The sequence below is a fragment of the Myxocyprinus asiaticus genome, chromosome 40 (genome assembly GCF_019703515.2).
Source record: "Myxocyprinus asiaticus isolate MX2 ecotype Aquarium Trade chromosome 40, UBuf_Myxa_2, whole genome shotgun sequence".
Classification (NCBI taxonomy): Eukaryota; Metazoa; Chordata; class Actinopteri; order Cypriniformes; family Catostomidae; genus Myxocyprinus; species Myxocyprinus asiaticus.
In genome coordinates, this window is record NC_059383.1 from 20,630,732 (window position 1) to 20,652,798 (window position 22,067).

A 22,067-nucleotide genomic window follows, 5' to 3' on the forward strand; every position below is an offset into this window, starting at 1 on the left:
AAAGGTTTTATTTGTGTGGAAGTCATTAAAATTCAAAATAGACAAATCAAAAACCTTACACTCACTAAATATGGAAGGCATCAATAGAAAGGAAGCACTTGCAACAATTGCACTTCAATCTAATTTAAAAATGAAGTAAGTTTTTTTTATTATTATTTATTTATTTTATTTTTTTATATATACTTTCTTGTATCTCAGTTTAATATGCAGAGACAACTATTAGACATTTTTAGGCTGATTTCCCTGAAAAGTGAAAAAACACTGTGTCTCTGTGATACCATCAAAACATTGATGTTAGTTTGAGCATCCTGAACAACCTAAGGTGCTGTTCACACCAGACTGGTTTTTGCATCTTTCCACACTGTTTTTCAATTGTTTTCCTGTGTAAACATGCACTAGACAGAAATCTTTGAGCGTTGTACCATCTTTCACTGACCACGTTTACATGCACTTAAGAAAACCCTTTTATTCCAGGGTTTTTGCAGAAAGCGTCATGTAAACGAGAGCACTATTTTCCTTATGCCGCTTATGGGATTAAGAGAAAGCTGTTTAACACATCTGGGTTTCTCCCTGAGAACGTGGCTTATGTGGCCATGTATATGCATTCTTACACTTTTTTTAGGAGTTTGCATGTGTGTGAACAGACCGGGTATCAAACATCATAGGATGGAGCCCAACACCAAGTCAACACAGCAGAAAGAATTCAACATATCTGGGAGTGCAATGGGAAAGCACATACACTATAAAACCCATTTATACACACTAGTGTAAAATGTCAACTGTCCCTCACGTTCTTCTATATGCGCTCGTACATAGGGGGAATACCTAAATTTTACGTTTATGACAACAAAAAAAAACACTATTGGAGCGCAATTCCACTGCAGGTCGCGTTGGAAAGTGAAGGAAACAAACACAGCAACAGCTCTGAAATAACTGGAAATAAAATGAAGCAATTGTGAATAAAATAGCAAAGTCTTCCTCAGATGCCATGTTGATTATTTACACAAGAGTCGCTGGGAAATTACGTTGCTGTGGAGAAAGCTGCTTACTGATCAAACCGCATGTATACAGGAGTAATGAGTACGCCACTTATACAGTGGACGTAAACGGGAATGCCACTTCTCACAATAAGCTTAAGTTTTTAGATGACGTGTCAAGTTAAAAAGAACCTTAACTGTTAAAAACTTATCTCGAGACACTTGTGTTCTGCTCTATTTGTGGTGCTGCGTCTATCTTTTTTTTTAGGTTTAGTGTGAACGGCCCCTAACACAGCTACATGGGCTCATACAATGGTGCGAGTCTGGGTTAGGTCTATCCATTTGTCCAACCAATGGAATACAGGGGAATGTCTGCAAAACTTTTGTCTTCATTTTGCAATTCCATTTGGTGTTGCTAGTGCCGCAGAAATTACGCACTTGACCTTTAATAATTTCTTCTTCTTCTTTTTTTTTTTTTTTTTTTTACTAATAAGACATTAGCAACAAGAAGAGAGTATACTATCAGTCATACAAAGAGAAAAACTAGACACAACTGGGCAGATTGTTTTCTGAAACTGAATAGTTTTTTTCCCCAATCAAACAGTACAGGCCACACTCCAAATTCTGCATGATAATTAATAATCTCAACAGATCAATGTATGTCAAGCTCTAGCTTTCAAACTATGGGTGTATTTAGCTTCTCAGAATGTTTATCTGCTTCACAATTGATTAATGTGCTGAAGGATTTTAAATGGAATAACTTTTTGCATGTATATGCTTTTCTACCAACAACAAAAGTGGAGACATAGTGAGACATCAAAGTATTTATATATTACGACAAGATTTTGTAATGTGTTTTAAACTCTATTGAAAGCATTTGTGGTATGTTGTTGATTATGACAGAAACTCATTTCAATTTGCCTCTATAAAATAAAATAAAACTATGTTTACCAAAATCTGCTTTCAATGGAAGTCTATGAGGCAACTGATGCTTCATACGTTGCCCCATAGACTTCCATTGTAAGTGCATTTCTATCATTGTAAGTGCATTTCAACAGATTGTTGTTTTTTTGTTTTTTACAAACTGAATGTTTTTCTGTGCTAATCAACAGATGCTTGTATTTAACCACAATATTCCTTAGATACAACATTAATATGACAAGCATTCCAGGCAATTTAAAGTTCAAGATCTTGAAACTGATAAAGGCTGATGAAGATCTTGAAAGATGTGCTTCTCCTCTAAAACTCCACAACCTATTTTATTTGTGACAATTGTGAAATCTTCCTAAAATACCTGTATGTAATCTGTCAACTACATCAAATTCATCAGGCATAATTCAAACACTACTCATATTACCGACTCCGGGCGCACCAGATGACAGCCCTGTGGCCAGATGGACCACATTGTTCATAAAAACACAACAATACACACAAATATGTCCACATCATGCCCACTTCCAGTTGAAACATTCCAATGGGCTGATGTATGCATGAATGAAACCACCTTGATCCAATTCTTCATCTCAAACAAAGGACCCACACCCGGTAAAATCGGATCTAATGAATGCAGGGACCTAGATAAGAGGCCTTACTGGAGGGTGTCATGTCTCAGAGGAGTGTCCTAGTACAGTGTCACAGAGGCAGGATGTGGGAAGAGTGACGTGATGCCGCGGTGGGGGGTAGATTAGAACAAACCCCATGGTGCATGCCTGCCCATCTCTCCCTCCCCCATCACTGCCAGTGCCACCTGTCACCCCAAAGCCTCATCACCCAGCCTAACCCTCAGCAGAGGCTCTCATAGCACTACTCAGCCATGTGTACATTGGCCCCAAATATTATATGGACACTTTTAAGACACTTAAAGGAATACACCATTCACTTTTAATGTATCTTATCTTCCATTCAATCAAAGTGAATGGTGACTGATGCTAACATTCTTTTTAACCTTTTGTGTTCCAAGAAGAAAGTAAGTCATGCAGATTTAGAACAACATGAAGGTGAATAAATGATGAAAAGAATTTTCATTTTTGGGTGAACTATCACTTTAATCCACATTTAAAATGTATGAATTTCACTGCATTAGATAACAAAATATCAAACAAAAAGTGTAATTTGCAAACAAATGATATTACACTTTTCCAGAGACCTAACTTTTCTAAATCTGTTTTTATTTTATTGATTTATGAATGATATTACACTTTTCCAGAGACCTAACTTTTCTAAGCCATTTTTACAATTTAACCAACTGATGTCAAGGTTTTTTTTTAGTTCACACAGATGACCAAGCAGAGTAACCACAGGTGGGACTTGTTTAACTAACGTTTGTCAACCAGAAAGTTTTTTTGTGAAATGTTTTGCTTGAAAAGTGTGCTTGTGCTACGGTATCTTTCTTTAAAATAAATGGCACTTAATTAGATTTTTTTTTTAATATATAATGCAAAGATATTCATAATTTTTTATATGTGGCTTAAGTGTCCAAATACTTTCTGGGGCCACTGTATACAATTCACCACAATTTGAAGCAATGAAGGTACACAAGGTTATTGTGTTTTCTGATTCTGGCCGAAACACTTTCTCTTTGGGAGCTTCTTTTTATTTAATATGGAATCTAATTGAACTCACTCACGACAAGTATCTGCCCTGGTTAAATTTCACAGAGTCTCAGTTTACCTCCAGTGCTGCAGACGGTTTCTTCTTGAGCTCCTCGCACTTGCGGAACTTGCAGATCTGGTGGCCCGTCTTGCGGTTCCGGCAACTGCTGCACTGCTCGCAGTTAATCCTGCGCCGGCAAGGTGGGCACATGCCACAGCGTTTCCTCTTCTTCTTCCCGGAGCTAATGGCAGAGGCCAGCTCACTTTGCACAGGGTACTCCGTCAAGCCGGCCATGTGCAGTGCACTGTCAGCGAGGAAGACTCCGGCAGGCGTCATGATGAAGAGGCCCGGATTGAAGGGGAAGCCTCCGCCCATGCCATACGGGAAGTCTGTGTGACCCCCGACTGTGTCGGCCACCGACGCCCCCTCCAGGTCAACCGATCCCACCTCACCCCCCACCCCACCCACGCCCATTCCCCCTGGTAGAAGCATGTGCTCCATGCCCGCCCGCTTAAGCAGCGCAGCTGCCTGGGCAAAGTGCAACAGGCCGTTCTGTCCCTCCAGCACCTGCTCCAGGGTCCGGTCCAGCTTGCTCGGCACCAAGGCCGAGGCGGAAGGCGGCTGCTGCTGCTGCTGGGCGGGCTGGGGCTTGTCCGCGTGGTTCTTGGCCTGGCCGTTGTGTTTCAGTCCATTGGCGGTTTGTGGGTGGGCGGCAGTGTACTGCGAGAGGGTGCGAGACCTCTTCAAGCTCTTGCTGAGGGGCTCGCTGATGATGCCGCTCCGGTTGCGGCGTTCGATGACTGGGCTGTCCTCCCGGCAGCTACGTTTGTCCTGGTCCTGATCCTTGTCCTGGGCCTTGGGTGTCCGGTTGCCCTCCGACTGTCCGCCAGACATGGTCCAGCCCCGGGGTGTGTGCGTGGGAAAGGGGGCGGGGTTGGGGAGGGGACGGGGGCTGGCGAAAGGAGGAGCCTGGCAGCGCTCTTAGTCTGCTCAGATCCCAGGTGAGGGTGTAGCCTCCCCTTAATGAGCAATCTGGTCAGCCAATGGCAGGTAGATCCCAATGCCCTTGACTCTAGATTTCAGCCCTCATCCACATCTTTCCAACCTGTAAACTGAGGCACAAAGACAAAAGGAGAGAGAGAGAGAAAGATGTTTCAAATGTGTTTAAAAGAGACCTTGACAACAAAAAAGGCAAAATTCTTTTGCATGGCTCAAACATTTTATTGAGTGCTGTACTGATGCCCCTGCTGTGCCTGAGAAATCAATATGTACATTTATCTTCAAACAGAATGTAGAAAGAGTGAAGCAAAAATGAGACAGAAGTTTACTGCAGCGCAGCCAGACAACCAGACAATAATGCCAATAACAAACAAGTGATAACACTGAAACATATAATCATGTTTGTGCATAATTAGCAGTTTTCCAAGGAAAATTGGTTTACTTTTTTGCAAAGCATGGTATACTTTTGCTGCAAAAGACATGGCTGAGTCGCCTCACAATATTTAAAGCAAACAGTACAACATATGCCTCAATGCAGGAACCAATTAACCTCCTTTTATGAAATGTAGCATGTATTATATCCCCCTTTACACCTGACATTAACATGCATTTTCAGTGAACGGATCACAATCGAATAGTGCATGACCACATTAAAAGCCAGTCAAGTCAAGTCATTTTCATTGTATGACACTTTTCACAACACACTTTGTTATAAAGCAGCTTGAAAGCAGTTTTCAGTCAGGTGTAAATGCACCCAAGTTGCACTGTAATCAGATTACTGCTCAGGGATGGATTTAATATAGAGATTGAGTTACAAGTAATCATTATTACTTTGGTCACTAAAACATTTGATTAGACTAAAATAATTTTAAATGTTTTAATGCAAGTATCTGCAACTTCAATGTGGATAGGTAAAATTCTCAACGAATACTGAAGTTAAATTAACTTTACCTTGCTAGGGTGGTCCCTCTTGAACAATTTCACTGTGACGCCATCTGACCAGCTTAAACACGGGACAAATCGGGACGCATCATTTAGGTTGGCAACCCTTCTCTCGGGTAGCCTAATGTTGCAAATTATAAAGGGAACCTTCTAACTTGTTAAATTGCTATTTTATTTAACATATATAAAAATCAAGTTCAAACAAAACTAGAGTGAACTTTAAAAGTAAAAGATCGATCTTAGGATTTTAAGAATTTATATCGGGATCGTTCACGAACACAGTTAATCAGAAAATCAATATTTTTACACAGCCCTAAATACTTGGTATATTAATTAGCATCACAAGCACTTCTGTGGAGAGCTCTTTTAGTCTTATCAAGTTGTATTTTGTGGGTCTTGGCTTTTTCTTTGAAAAAAATAAAAATATGATTTTATGCATTTTAAAGCCAGGAATAAAGGGGGCCATAGAAAATTAATATCTGCCAATTCCGATTTCAAGTCATTGTAGACTTCATTTAATTTCAGTTCATTTCTTCTGAATAGAGGTCTGCATTCCCGCGGAACTCCTGCAGGACCTGATCAGATTTCTTGCTCCGCGGGATTACATTTCCGAGTTGAAGGCGTAGCAGACGGTACGTCCATGAGTTGTGTGTGGGAGCAAGCGGTCAAGGAAGAGCCTAAAAATCTGTTTTTATTTTATTGATTTATGAATGTAGAAACACTAAACAATAATTATTATTTTATTTAATTATGATAACAATAAACAGAAAATCCAACGTAAAAATTTGCACACAACACTTGCATCAAATTATCCAATATTTAGAGCAGGTTATTGTCAACGGCACTTTACAAGAATGGCAGAGCAAAGCATGGATACACTGTGTCATCAAAGGATGTGAAACTTGGACTGGAAAATGGTCAATTTAAGGGTTAAGAAACCAACCTCAGGCAAGTCAGATGGGCATCAAGTCTAATAATAGCAATTACAGAAAAATAAAACGTTATTTACACTTGTTTTCTGTTTATATGGCTTTTTCCCTATGTGGAAAACAATGTGGGTTGCAGGAACGGGAGCGGTCAGGAATAAAATCACTGTGGGCAGAGAGCGGGTGAACATGGAGTAAAATTCAGCGTGAGTGTTCTGGTGTGGGATAGAAACTTGCGGGAGTGCAATGGAAAAACCAGTCCCATGCAGATCTCTACTTCTGTGTGGTGACACCTGTACAACCACATCACCTGCTGACATGAAACATGACAGAACACTGCTGAAGGACTTGACGTAAAATGTAACCACATGACAGAATCAATGCACTAAAAACTCAACTTGTTTTTATTGGTTAACCCCATCCACAACAGAGACATCCACTAATGCCCATATGCACGAAAACCCCACTGAGAAAAGCTGAGGAAATGCCCAGGCCATAAGGAAAACAAAGGGACAGGGAGGGCGAAAGGAGAGGATCGGGGGGGTCTACGTAGTGTGTGGAAATTGGAAGGCCAGAATTAGTTGGAGGTAAAGCTTCAAAGGCAGGAGCGCAGCCCCCGCATTCTCCCCAGCTCAGGGGTCTGTGGCGCCAGCGGACCACAGCCAGCCTCTTTCTCTCTCTCTCTCTCTCTCCCTCTCCCACTCTGTTCCAAACCAGGAGCCACGCTGCACCAGGCTGTCTTACCTCACGCATGCCAAACCTTCTCCACCGCACACATCTCTTGCTGGGACTGTGGAAGCAACCATCCTTCATGTCCCCAAACACTAAAATTACATAGCAGCATTTCATTCAGTATTAGCAGCAATGACTCACTTCCCATCCAACCTAAGAAGAAAAACATGACCATACTCGCTTGCCATGGATAGCCTGTGGTTTCTCTTTTATCCTGAGTTGGAATAGCAATATGGCACATTTCAAATCCGTTCCACTCTTATGGTTGCTGCACCAAGCCAACAGTTGGCCACACACCACCACACACCAACCATCCAACCTGTGTCACTGTGGTGTGTACTAGTGGTCCATTACCATGATATGGACTCTTATCAGTGCCGGTCTTTTGTTTCTAAAATTCAGTTTTTTATTCAGTGTAATCCAACTAGAGTATAGGGCAGAGTGGGGTAAAATGTGCCACTTTTAATTAAGTTGTCCTCTATAGGTAAGGAGAAATGAGATAAACAATATGACACAAATATAAAATAATCAAATACACCTAAATTTATTTTTTTATGTCCACACTAATGTTTTTTATTTAAAAATGCATTAATTTTGCTACATTTACGCTTCTTATCTACACTAGAACAGCATTTTCATCCACCGAAATGGAGCATTTCGAAAATGGTCTACATTACTGCATAGTTTGGAAATATTTCTATGCTTTTATTAAACTAAATATGGAGTTTTCAAATGAAAATGTATTAGGATGGATGTGACCTTTTATGTCTGAAATGAACTGAGGCAATGTCCACACTAACACATCGATTTTGATTGATTTTGCTACGTTTATGCATCTCATCCACACTGGAACCTCGTTTTCCTTCAAGGAAAACGGAAACTTTGGAGAATGCTTATGAAACTGTTTTCAAATGAAAACGGATTAACATGGATGTGGCTTGAAATTACAAGAAAGTACAGTATATAACATACTGTAGGGCCATAACAACAATGACTTTTCAAAAAACGTAATCCAGTGACCCCATGTTAGGGGTAGGATGTGTCATGTCAAGAGGTTAGTTGAAACTTCGGGGAATACGTGAATGATTTACATTTAAAAAACAAATGTCATACATTTTTGAAAACAATTTACTAACAACTGCATTCCAGAGTCTAATTTTGCTGAAAATTATTTACATTTTCATAAACAATTAAAATTTAGAATATTTAAATGTAGTGAGGCAATTTTCAACATGTGTAATTGTATTTATAATAGCAGTAATAATATTTTGCCTCCCATTTTGAAAATGTACTTTGACAGGCAAAAATTATGTGCATCTGTCATTCATAGGCAGCTGTACAAGAAGGGTCCTTCATAAATATATTGTGACATGACAAAAATTATGCACAGTTTACTAGATAAAGGGAGGCGAAACAGCTTACCATCTGACACATCTTACCCCACTCTCCTCTAATGTTTAGCATTTAGCTAAAGTTTTAATAATGGCATAATGTGTAACAAAGAGGCAGTGCGGCCAGTCAGATAGGGTTAAAGAAAGGCAAGAGACAGGTGGCTCAATGTTAGCACTGCTTGCTTAATTACTGTTCCCAAAGTAACCATTAGGGTGATGGAAATGGGCCCACAAAATGACTTTACAAATAAGACCAATGGACATAAATGAATTGATTTGTGCCCTGTGTTCAGAAGTTTTTTTCAGTTAAGAGTAAATGCAGTCGCATAGCTACCCGGTGAACCGGATGCTATGTGATAAGATGTGACCGCTGATCTCATTTCAAATAAAATGCAAACATCAACCTATTCAATTCCACTATGTGTCAGTGCGACGAGGAATGAGGATCTAAACGCAGCTTTATTAACAAAAGGATAAACAAAGAAACTCAGAATATAAAAACAAAACACGGGAAACCAAGCACAGAACATGACAACACATGTAAAAACTGACAAAGAAACCAGGGCAAACAAGGTAACGAGGAACACCTGGGGAAAACAATCAGGGGAAAACCAATCATAAAAAGAAACTACAAAAGGACTACAAAAGGGATGGCGAGCCAGGGTGACGCTGCAGACTCGGAGGACCAAGTAGACCAGAGCAGATCAGGTGGGTGGCCAGGAGACCAGAGCAGATCAGGCGGACGGCCAGGAGACCAAGGAGACCAGAGCAGATCAGGCGGAAAGCCAGGAGACCAAGGAGACCAGAGCAGATCAGGCGGAAGGCCAGGAGACCAAGGAGGTGACCTCAAGGTGGGGACTGGGTCAGGAGTCCTGGGAGGCGGCCGCAGGGCTGAGACAGGGTCAGGAATGCTGGGAGGCGGACCCAGGGCCGAGACAGGGTCAGGAATCTTGGGAGGTGACCGCAGGGCCGAGACAGGGTCAGGAGGCCTGGGAGGCGACCGCAGGGCCGAGACAGGGTCAGGAGGCCTGGGAGGTGGCCGCAAGACAGGGTCATGCGGCGGAGCCTCTGTAGAAGGAGTCTCTGGGGGAGCGAGCGGAGCCGCAGGAGGAATAGTCTCTGGGGGAGCGGGCGGAGCCGCTGGAGGAATAGTCTCTGGGGGAGCGGGCGGAGCCGCTGGAGGAATAGTCTCTGGGGGAGCGGGCGGAGCCGTGGCAGGCTCTGGGGGTGGAGCCGTCGCAGGCGGAGCTGTGGCAGGCTCAAGGGGCGAAGCCATGGCAGGCGGAGCTGTGGCAGGCTCGAGACAAAGAATCCTGGATGAATGGGAAACGACCTCCGTGGTCGCGAACATGGGAAGAGACTCGGAAATGACTTCCATGGTCATGTTCATGGGATGAGACTCGGGAACGACCTCCATGGTTGAGAACATGGGTGGAAACTGGGAAACGACCTCCGTGGTCGTGGGTGGAGACTCGGGAACGACCTCCGTGGTCGTGGGCGGAGACTCGGGAACGACCTCCGTGGTCGTGGGCGGAGACTCGGGAACGACCTCCGTGGTCGTGGGCGGAGACTCGGGAACGACCTCCGTGGTCGTGGGCGTGGGCGGAGACTCAGGAACAGAAACTTTTCTTCTCCTTCTCCGGATGGCCGACATTGACAACGCTGGCTCTGGGATGGACGAGGCTGGCAACGCTGGCTCCGGGATGGACGAGGCTTCTAGCTCTTTGGCCGCGGCAGGCGTGGCCGTTGGCTCGTTGGCCGCGGCAGCCCTGGCCGTTGGCTCGTTGGCCGCGGCAGGCTTCGAGACCACTGAAGCCGGGGTCAGCGTAGGGAGAGGAGGATCCTCAGATTCCAGAGTGTCCTGGGTTAACCTCACATATTCCCTCCATGTATAGTCTCCCATCTCAGGCAACTCCCTCCACCGATAATAGGTTAAACATATTTGGTATATTGCCTTGAGATGGGAGTCCTCAAAACCTGCAAGGCTGGCAATGGCACAGAAGAAACGGGAGTATTCCCTAATGGGTAAATCCGCCCGGCTCAATTGAGTGAACATGGCTGCTAGATCCAATTTTTGTTCAGTCATTCTGTGACGAGGAAGGTGAGGAATGAGGATCGAAACGCAGCTTAATTAACAAAAGGATAAACAAAGAAACCCAGAATATTAAAAAAACAAAAACAAAAAAAAAAACACGGGAAAACAAGCACAGAACATGACAACACATGCAAAGACTGACAAAGAAACCAGGGGAAACAAGGGCTTAAATACAAATGGGCAAACAAGGAAACAAGTAAACACCTGGGGAAAACAATCAGGGGAAAACCAATCACAAGAAGAAACTAAAATTAACAGGAAACAGGAACGGGGAACTAAACAAGAATTTCAAAATAAAAGTCTAAGCAAAAACACAGGGAATACGTGACAGTCAGTTAATAAGAATTGGAACTTCTCTGAAGTTTGTTCTCTACTGTGCAACGCTCCCCGTCAGTTCCTCTCAGTCACAATAACCTCTTCAATGTTGGATCCACTTCAAAAGTCACTTTAAAGGGATGGTTCACTCAAAAATGAAAATTCTGGCATCATTTACTCACCCTCATCTTGTTCCAAACCCCTTATGACTTTCTTTGTTCTGTGAAACACAAAAGATGTTAGGCAGAATGTTACCCACAGTCACTATTCACTTTTATTGCATCTTTTTTCCATCCAATGAAAGTGAATGATGACTCTCAGGTCATAACATTCTACCTTGCTTCTCCTTTTGTGTTCCATGGAAAAAAGAAAGTCATCCGGGTTTGGAACAACAAGAGGGTGAGTAAATGATGATAGAATTTTCATTTTGGGGTGAACTATCCCTTTAAACTTAAAGGTACCTTCCAGATTTTGCATCTGTATATTCGCTGCAGACATGAAATATTCTAATATTATTGGTGCCATAAAATGATGCCTTTTCTTAATTTCTGACTTTGTCAACCAGCCCATCTGCAAATTTGTGACACCCACATTATGTCAATCATGAGCATTTTGCTGTCTTCCAACATTCTTCTCTGATTATGTCACAGGTTTTTCTTGTTAACTCACAATTATAGTCATTGCAATATTCATTCCCCATTACATTCTTTCATTATTCTTTGACAGTCCACTACATATTCTTTTTTTTTTCTCACATAAAATTGATCCTTCACTGTGCTCCGCCCTCTTTAGTTATTGCTGCTCTTTCCCATAGAAATGAATTGGAGATTTCCACAAACAGCACAAATTTCAGTAAAATTTGCTCATAAAGTGGCAATTAAAATTTGAAATTGAATGGATATTTTCAAATATGATAGGATAGAATGGAATGAAGTGTGACATTACAAAGCATTTTGATGATGACGTATATTTGATATGGAGTATATGTTCATACAGTCAACTGAAATGAGAAAAGCCCCATTTGATAGCGATTACTTCAAATTCGAACATTAATGTACAACCCTAGTCCAGAAAAAGTTGAGACCATATGGAATATGCTAATAAAACAAAAAGGAGTGATTTGAAAGTTCTATTAACCTGTGCTATACTGAAACCACTACAACAAACTATTCAATGTTTTACCTTGTGAATTAAATTCAAAATGAAATCAGATGATTGCAACATACTCCAAAAAAGTTGGGACAGTTGAATGTTTACCACTGTGTAAAATCTCATTTCTTTTAATAACACTTATTGAATCATTGGGCACTGAGAAACAAGTTTTTCCCACATTTATCCATTATGCAGGTCTTCAGCTGTGCAACTGAACGGGCCATCGTTGCCGTATTTTGCGCTTCATAATACACCACACATTCTCAATTGGAGACAGGTCAGGACTGCAGGCAGGCCAATCTATCACAGGCATTCTCTGTTTACGCAGCCATGCACTTGAAATCGGGGCAGTATTTGTTTTGCTGTTGTCCTGCTGGAAAATGCAGGGACATCCCTGAAATGTGACTTGGACCACAGAAAAGTAGGCAGCGCTTCTGGACAGTGTTGATGTATGGCTTCTGCTTTGCATAGTAAAGCCTGAACTTGCATTTGTGGATGCAGCAGTGAATGGTGTTGACTGACAAAGGTTTAACGAAGTATTCCTGAGCCCACAGTTTTTCAGACAGTGAAGTCTGAGCATTCAGAAGTAGTTTTCCAGCAGGACAATGCCAAACCACATACTGCTAGGATTACAAGTGCATGGCTGCGTAAGCAGAGAGTACAGGTGCTAGACTGGCCTGCCTGCAGTCCTGACCTGTCTCCAACTGAGAATGTGTGGCACATCATGAAATGCAAAATACTGCAACTAAAAGCCCCAATTGCGCATTTGAAGACCTGCATAATGGATGAATGGGGGAAAATTCCACTTTTTAAACTAAACAAACTTGTGTCTTCAGTACCCAAATGCTTAATAAGTGTTATTAGAAGAAATGGTGATGTTACACAGTGGTAAACACTCGACTGTCCTAACTTTTTTGGAGCATGTTGCAATCGTCTGACTTAAAATAGAGTATATATATAATATATATTTATATATTTATATATATATATATATATATATATATATATATATATATATATATATATATATATATATATATATATAACATTTGTTAAAAGGTCAAATAAAAAGGTAAAACATCAAATAATGTGTTGTTTTACTGCTTTCAATATAGCACAGGGTGAACAGAATTTGCAAATCACTCCTTTTTGTTTTTATTAGAATTTTCCATACTGTCCCAGCTTTTTTTGGAATTGGGGTTGTAAATGAACAGCTTCTTAGCATTCTAAGCATTTCTACAAAATACTCACTATGCAACTGTGAACTTTAGTTATCATTGCCTCAACTCTGATCTGAATCAATAGGCACATTATTTAATGTTAAGTTATTAACATTAATTTACTTTGCAAATGTGTTCTTAACTGATGTTTTAGGCAATAAGTTCATTTGGGAATAAAGATTTGTACATTTACGCATTTGTCAGATGCTTTTATCCAAAGCGACTTACAGTGCACTTATTACAGGGACAATTCCCCTGGAGCAACCTGGATTTAAGTGCCTTGCTCAAGGACACAATGGTGGTGGCTGTGGGGATCGAACCTTCTAGCAACCTTCTGATTACCAGTTATGTGCTTTAGCCCACAACGCCATCACCACTCCTAGTGTGTAAAAGTCTTCCATGACTTACATTTAAAAAGGAGCAAAAGTGTGTCTGATAACATGGAGGACAGCAACAGTTGCTAATATAGGATTGGTCAGTAATGTTTTTAAGGCAGAACTTAAAGAAGGGTCAATTACTGTGCATTAGACAAAATCGACATCCATTAGAATTCTCAAGGTAGTAGAACACGTTTCAATGACCAACACATTCTCATCTAATAGCCATGGAAACCAATCAAATTACAGCAAAATATCAAGGTAGATAGCGATCCCAGAAACCAAGTCCTATCTCTGTATGTGTCTGATGTGCTTGCTGAAAATATTCTTCCTTTTCTCACAGTTTGACTTCAAACAAACTTTCCGATTAAAACGACTTTTACAAACAGGGCAGATGACTCTAAAACAGTATGCTGCTGACGTATATGTTGTGCCTTTCAGCCTCAGCTGAGAACTTTTAATATACCTGATTGTGTGCAGTGGTTTAAGGTCTGACAGCGCTACCTCAGGCCACACAACTGCAGTCTCAGCTCTGCGGTAGCGCAATGCCTCACTCACAGCTGTAAAGACGGTGAGCTAGACATCAATGCAGCAGACCCATTCAAAACATGGTTATGAATGATTGTAATGCATTGAATTCATTCAAATAGAGCTTGTGTGATCAGACCCTTAACCATGTAATCAGAAGCTCAGTAGAGGAAACATGATGACCCATTTATTTCTAATGCAGAATGTCAAAGCTCTGTTTTGATGGTAAAATCTGACTATGAAATATTTGAGAAAAAGGCATGAAGTCAGATGAGTCAATAAATAAACTAAAAGAAAAATCAGACTGAGAACAATCTGTCTTAAGACCAGCATTTACAAACCTGAAAGTTCATCCTGAACTCATCAGTCACATGGTCAGAATGAGTTCAACTGATTAAACATTCATTGGCTGCTTGCCCTTACAAAAATCAAGAGTTCTAACAAACCCCTTTGGCAACCTTGCCTGCAAATTTCCCATTCATTACTTTCACATGCAAATGAGCCTTGCGGCAATCTCTTCATTGTTGCAAGAGGTTTGCCATAGAAGTGTTTATCAGTAGTAGAAAATTGTCCATTGTTGCCCAAGGTTTGCTGCAGGGTTACTACTACCGGTGAAGAGTTGCAAACTCCTGGCAATAATTTGCGGCAAATCACATACCTCATTTGCATGTGAAAATAATGAGTGGCAAATTTGCAGCAAGTTTCCCAGAACTCTTGATTTTTGCATGGGTGCTTCTGTTCGATGTAAATTGCATTTCACAAAATATGCCAATATTAGAAGCATATTAATGCGATTAATCTCATGATTTTGTAGTCTTCCTTTTAAGGAAAGAAAATAAAATGTGTAAGAGTTGGGTTTGGTAATTTCTGTGTAAAATTACAGTGTTCAAGGTGCACTCAACACGTTTTTGTTTATGTCGTCTTGGACTACTTACACCTAAGGTCATGGATGCACCTTCATTCAAACGCAACAGTTTTCATTTAAAGATGCCATTGTAGAAAATCACTATTCATAGTCAGCCATGATTATTTAATCCACGAGTGAAAGTGTGCAATAACAGGGTGATTACTGAGATTTTTAGCGAGTAGTATTTGACTGGTCATGTGATCATCATAACATGGCAGCCCCCAAGAGGAGACCATCTCCATATAGAATAAGGTAGTATTTTATAAGATAACTGATATGACTGGAGTCTTCGTCTCATGTGCGTGCTCATGGTTTTATACAGTTTTCAAAATGATCATTTCTGAAGGTGTAAAACTCCTTCTGAAGGTGTTCTCCTTTAAACATATTTAATTAATCCTTTAATTTAACGAAAACCATGACAGCCCTAAAAATACATTTTGTAACAATCTTTCTTGTAACCCCCAAATTATGCAGACCCCAATTGCAATTTCCTACATTGTCTCAAATACAATGTGTTGCAAATTTGGGATTTAAGCCATTGATAATATAGTCCTGTCATCTAAGGGAACAAATGAGCAATGACAGTGAATTTGGTGACTTGGAATCAAGAAGTGATTCATTTTTAAATAGAGCTCGAGAGGTCAAGCAGCTTACTGATAAAATGGGAAAAGGCAACATGTCCCAGACAACTTGCAAAAGCAAGCAAATAGAAATAAAAACATTTTTGCTGTTTTGTGTTCTGTTAAAATGGCAATTACTCTCAAATAGCATTATTTGATGTTACAGTCTAAACCAGAAACTGAATTTTTAGCTGGTGAGCAAGCCAGCTTAGTTAACTAGCTAAGTCCTGACAAACCAAAGAGGTCACTTTTATGCGCACTATGCAGGGAAGACTCATGAGACTACGGCAAAGCGACTTTTATCTGTGTACCACCAAAACGTTGCTCTGGTGACATGTGACAAGTGGCTTCAATCACAATATTTATAGTAATATATGTTTATATTATAAATATAATATTATATTTTGGGACTGTCAATTAAATTTCACACATTCATTTAGTAAAATTAATTAATTTAAAAAATGGCTAAAATGACACATTTAATCATGTGTTGCTAGCTATATGTGCTATGTGACTAGCAAACAAAGTCCTCAATAATGTCTATAGTATAAAAAGTGTACAGGATATGACAACGGCAGAAACTATTATGTTAAGAGCTCATACTGTTAAAGTTTGACAGTTTGACTGACTAAAACTGTGCTAATGTTCTGTATCAATTTAACCAATTTGTTGCATTGCAATAACACCATGGCAGAGAGCAACACTTCTGGGCTCATTCCTCATGTCTTCCTCTCTCGCTGTCATTGTGGTCAACAGAAATGCTCACTAATAAATGGTAAAATTTTAAGATACAGCCAAAGGCAGAAATGTGTCTGGTGTTAAATAAATATGATATAATTTATTTGTTCAGTATTTATTGGGTAACTGAAATGGCATGGTGCCAAGAAATCAGAAAATAGTGAGGCTATGATACAGTAGCTGCTACCGTCATATTCAGCAAAATCATTAATGTACTAAAGCACAGAATAATAGCTATATAAAATGCATCTGGAGATTTTTATGAGTGATATCACTACATTAAAATGGGAGAAAGTCAAGTAATGGCTAATTACACCCAAAGAGCAAATTGAAAGGATGATTTGGAAATGCTTGGCTTTGCTTTCTGTAAATCCTAAAAAATCATTAAATCATGAAAAATATTTCCACATCTAATTTCCATCTGCTTTATTCAGCAATTATTGCTCATATGTGACAGCTGCGCTGTCTTTAATAGTGGTCTGACCGATATGGAACGATATGGTTTTTTTAATGGCCGATACCAATATCTAGAGAACCAACATGATCACACAGGAAGTCGGCAAATTGTTTCAGAGAGTTCTGGTACCTTGGATCGGCCACATTATGCCGACTCACCGACAAGCGGCATCTCCTATCAAACATTTTTGCATCATTTCTAGTATGTTTACCTTCCCTTGTGGTTAGGGCAGGCCAATATCATTTTTTTTTTTTTTTTACTCATATCGGCCTGCCCTAACCAAAAGGGAAGGTAAAAATATATATATTAAATATATAAATATATATTATAGACACAGACACTGAAGAAGGCCGTGAGGCCAAAATGTCTGTGTTCTCCTGTACTATGAGATATAAAATTCCCTGAAATTTCCTGAAATGCTGTAATCTCCTCCTTTTCTTTTATTCTTTTTTTTTTTTTTTTTTATAAAAACTTGTAACAGTTACTAATGTTTGGAATTGCGTGAATGCTTGGTCGCGCAGGTTGTCACACAGGTCAGCGCATCACTGGTTTGTTCTGTATTGCACACAAACCATGTTAATCTGTCTTTAAATCACAGTTTTTTGTGGATTAATAATCACATTTGTCCAACTTGCCATTTTGATGTTATTTTGTTTAATTGTGCAGCCCTGAAGGATCGTGAAATTAGTTTACTCATGCACTCTTTATGAAACTTATTGGCCAAATAAAAGCATATTAAAATCATCGTGATTTTCACAATATTGGTCAATTTTACATCGTCAGCTAAATTTTCGCGATTATATCATTAATATTCGATATATTGGCCAGCCCTACTTGTGATGCAACCGGAAGCGTGTTGCGTCAGCAGTGTGAGTGACCCAGGAAGTAACTGCTTTCGCATAATCAGTGACGAGTGAGATTCAGAGGTTGCATTTTTTCCTCTAACATTACACTTTTACTCCACTGATGGTTAGGGTTACATTTGGATTTGGGGGGGTGGGAGGGTTACAGCTCATAACATATGCATTCCTCTTCACTGTATTATTGCCTGTGCAGCTGAAAACAACTCGCTTTTGGCACCCCTCCATGGACATTACACCTGGAAAATGAAGCTCACATGTGCCCATACACCCAACAGCAGTTACCGCTTTGGCCTCTGAGGGCAGTGTTTCGCATTTTGGTAAGTTCAGACCGATTTTAGCTAAAGAAAAGTCAACCTGCTGTTTCTGATTTCACTGTGAGATCAGTCTGTGAGAACAGTGTGTGGATGATGGCTAATATTATGCCATTATACATTATACTTTAATGATAGCAAACATGATGTAGGCAAAATTGCTGAATTTAAATTAAATGTAGGCTACTTATTTTTCACAAACTTTCCAAATTCATTGAAAATAAGCACTATCCATTAACAAAAGCTGTTAATTAACTTACAGCTGAAATGACCGCTTCTGTTATTTGACCAATAAGGCAGAGTTATCGGCTGATGCTGATAACCTCAAAATGGCCAAATATCGTCCGATTAACTGTCCTGGTTAATATATATTGGTCTATCACTAGTCTGTTCACAAAGCAATTGACAATTATGTTATGTTGTTTTTACTGTTTAACATGAACTTGATCTGCTCTGACTTGCTAAATGGATTTATTTTTTTTTTTTTTTTTTTTTTAGCATTTCTCAAATGTGGACCATGTAAACGTTCCTGTTAATTGACAAATGCATTTATATATGCACATTTAGCTTCGCAAGGCCTCCAATAGTAATGTCATGAGAAGCTGTTTGCAGAGAGCTCGTGCTTCCTCCCTAGGGACAAGCACGCGACTAATTGGTCCTCCCCTACTGAATAATGACCCTGAAACAGACAGTTCTGCAGTGAACAAGAGCTTCAAATAAAGTATTTATCATATAATTATATATTCATTCACATGATGACCGTTAATAATAATTTTTTTTTTTTTTTTTTTTTTGTAGACCTATAGATTTTGTATAAGTAAATTTGTATGTGTTATCTATTTATTTTTCAAACACTGGGAGTCAGTCATGTGATACAAATAAACTTAGAAAATTTGTCAAATTAACTTACAAACAAATTTCAAACAATGGAAAATGCGTTTGCTAAACCCAGCCACTGAATAGCTAAAGTCTCTGAGAAGAAAAATTCACTGTGAGGTTGCTTCGCAACGTCACGCAGGCAGATATCGAGCAATTCAGGTAATGCATGAGTCCAACGTAACGTCTTCCTCGAGACACGCACACACCTATCTCCCCCTGCCGCTCTCTTTTCTCCTCACACTGCTTCACGTTTCACACACACACATGCACACGCAAGCACGAACACACTTGTGCACGAGAACCAGTGGACGCTAATGTTGACAGTAAATCGTGTATTCAGACATCGTTTAGCAAGATGTGGACTCTGTCGAGCGGTGTCTTCAGCATTTGCATGGCTGAAAAGTTAAATGTGCTCCAAACTTCTCAAAATCTGTGCATCATAGTGAAAGTTAATGACTGGCAAGCACACAAACAGTGCGTTCATGAGCGCCGCGCGCTGTCGGCAGTGGACTGCAGCAGTAAATCCCCGCGCGCTCTCTCCGCGGCGCTTCCACGGGGACATCAGCCTGATAAAATCCTCGCGACGGTGAACAATGAAGCGCACATTTCTCCCTAATCCCTCCCCGAGGAGTTGCACAAAGCATGAGCGACTAAACAGCGAATCATAAATACAGCGAAAAACAGTTTTCTTTTTTCAGCATACCGTCATATTGTTAACGATCAGTGTGCTTTAATAATGCACAGGTGTGCTGCGTGCTGCTGCTGCTGCTGGTAGACCAAAAGTTCCGCTTCTAAAACATATCGCATCATCAACTATAATACCACCTGTCGTTACATGCTGGGGCAACTATCATAAACGTCATCGGCATCAGTGCTCACTTGCTCAGCGACATTATTTTACTAACAACTATTTCAGGAACGTGCTAAGTTTGTGTAGCCCACCATATCATTTAAATACGATAACAATTTGTATTTTCTGTGAATAACACCTTTCCGATCAGTCTGACACTTGCGTTCTAAAGAATCGAAGGATATTACTTCCTAGAAAGCATGATCGTGTTTCCATACGAAAATAAAGCTAAAACGTAAGGGAAGGCGTCATTAATGGCCAGTCGCTCAAATGTGGCAGATCTTAATTTTATTTGACATTAAAAGCGGCACAAAAATACCTTTTGTCTAGACTCAATGATCTGAAACCTCGGTCTCTGCGGTGCCAGTGTACGGTCTGCAGCAGCACGACTGTGAATGTACAGCAGAATCATTCTCCCGTTCTCCCAGCCAACGAGATCGTTAGGAAGAAGACATCCCAACTTTGAACAGACTTCAACAAAGTATGATCCCCCCCTTTCAATGTATCTGCATATTTGCAAACACTGGCCCCTTTTTTATTCGCACCTACCAAGGCAGATCCGAGCGGAGGGGAGGGCTTCCACTGTCCGAGCGCCCCTTCTCCAAGCCTGTCGTAGAGATTGACGGCAAAAAGAAAGGAGAAAAACCTTATTGTACACTTCCAGAAATCATGTAGCCTTCGGCCGAGCTGAGCGCGTGAGGAAGAGAATAGTAAATTATTGCTAAACGTACTTTCCGGGAAGCTGAGCGTGTGGGCTCACCAACCTTTCGATTCTCGCAATCCCACCTCTACATCCAGAAGAACATGCAAACACACTTCATAGATTTTCGGAGCCTCCCGGAAAAACCGAACTGGACTTTCCGCGAGGTCGAGACGGAGAAAATACACGGGCAAACAAAGACAACGCGCGTTACGCGACGTTGGTGGTGTTTTAAATGTCGAAACGTATCGTGTAGGGTGTTAAATGGGTACATGTCAAATGTGAATGATTAGAGGGTTTATGTTAGATGACTTCCTATGCACTGTGCAGCCTGTGATTCCTCCCCCCCCCATAAGCAAAAGTTGATGTGTCGTCATACCTCTTTAAGACTGAAACTTCCCTTCAACACATTCATATTTACCATCAAACAATGTCAGAGTGATGCACGTGGTGACTGCATAACTTTGTAATCTTACTGATGCGTTCCATATCAATCGTTAACTCCGTATGGACTAAAAAAGGGTGGACGTTTTAATGATGTTTTGCACTTTTTGATACTTTGTAATGGAAATTAACATATGCATTTATTAATTAAAACATTGTGTCGGTAGAGAACTGACCATACTCTGCAACCCGATCTCATGAAAAGTTGTACACAATTTACAAGTTGGCTATTTCGTATGGTCTCGCACAATGTTGATCGCATAATCACGTGCAAATACCCGAATGTCTAATGCGGAAGCGCGAGTTCCGCGCATGAGGCCTTAAGGACATACTTATTAATATTATGCCCTTACCCAAACCCCTTATCTAAACTTAACCAATCAGTAGAGTGTGTAAACATGATAGGAAGCTGTTGTGTGTGACAGAAGCAAGTAATTGTCACGTATTAGATGGAAAAGATGTCCAGTGACGTCATTGGCTGAAGTGAAAGACGTAGCAATTTAAACGAGTAAAGTCACACGACATCATACGAATTAGCCAAATTTAGAAAAGTCGTACGATTTCGCCGTGAGAGTGTGTTGGTGGACCCTTTTCAAACTTTCTGGGTTTTGGTACATGGAAGTAAACGATTGCAGGGTAAACTTCGATAGCTGTAAATGGGAGTGAATGGGAGACCATGGCAAATATATGTTTTGCTTACTCATTTGCTCCAACATCAAAAGAAAACCCCACTATTATGTTGCCACATCTTTCCAAATGAAAAAATAATGAGAGCGGTGGATTACAAATGACAGAAGATAGAAGATGCCAAATATACCATCACTCTCTCAGCAGTTGTGTTATGGCCTAAATATACTTTGGTTGTCGGTGTTGGTGATCGCTCCGCGCAAAGTATGCGTGATGCAAATTTCGTCATCAGCACAGTCTGCGTGGACTGTTCGCGTGAGAATTTTCTGGGCACCCAAACAGTCCTTTTCTGTGTGCATCGTCGGCGCATGTGCCTGCTGTGATTGTACAAAAGAATATCACATTGCAGTCATAGTACCAATCAT

At 40.5% G+C, this 22,067-nt stretch overlaps 1 protein-coding gene across 15 annotated transcripts in view; it reads right to left on the reverse strand.

The window, feature by feature from the left end:
• LOC127431219 (CXXC-type zinc finger protein 5-like) overlaps positions 1-22,067 on the reverse strand; it is a 74,377-nt gene that overhangs the window by 12,942 nt on the left and 39,368 nt on the right. For 9 of the 15 annotated variants that reach the window (XM_051681551.1, XM_051681548.1, XM_051681545.1 and 6 more), the window contains one exon: positions 3,648-4,681. In XM_051681551.1, coding sequence (XP_051537511.1) covers positions 3,648-4,463 — 816 coding nt within the window. In that variant the 5' untranslated portion in view covers positions 4,464-4,681. The other 6 variants (XR_007895548.1, XR_007895547.1, XM_051681544.1 and 3 more) reach the window with 4 other exon arrangements.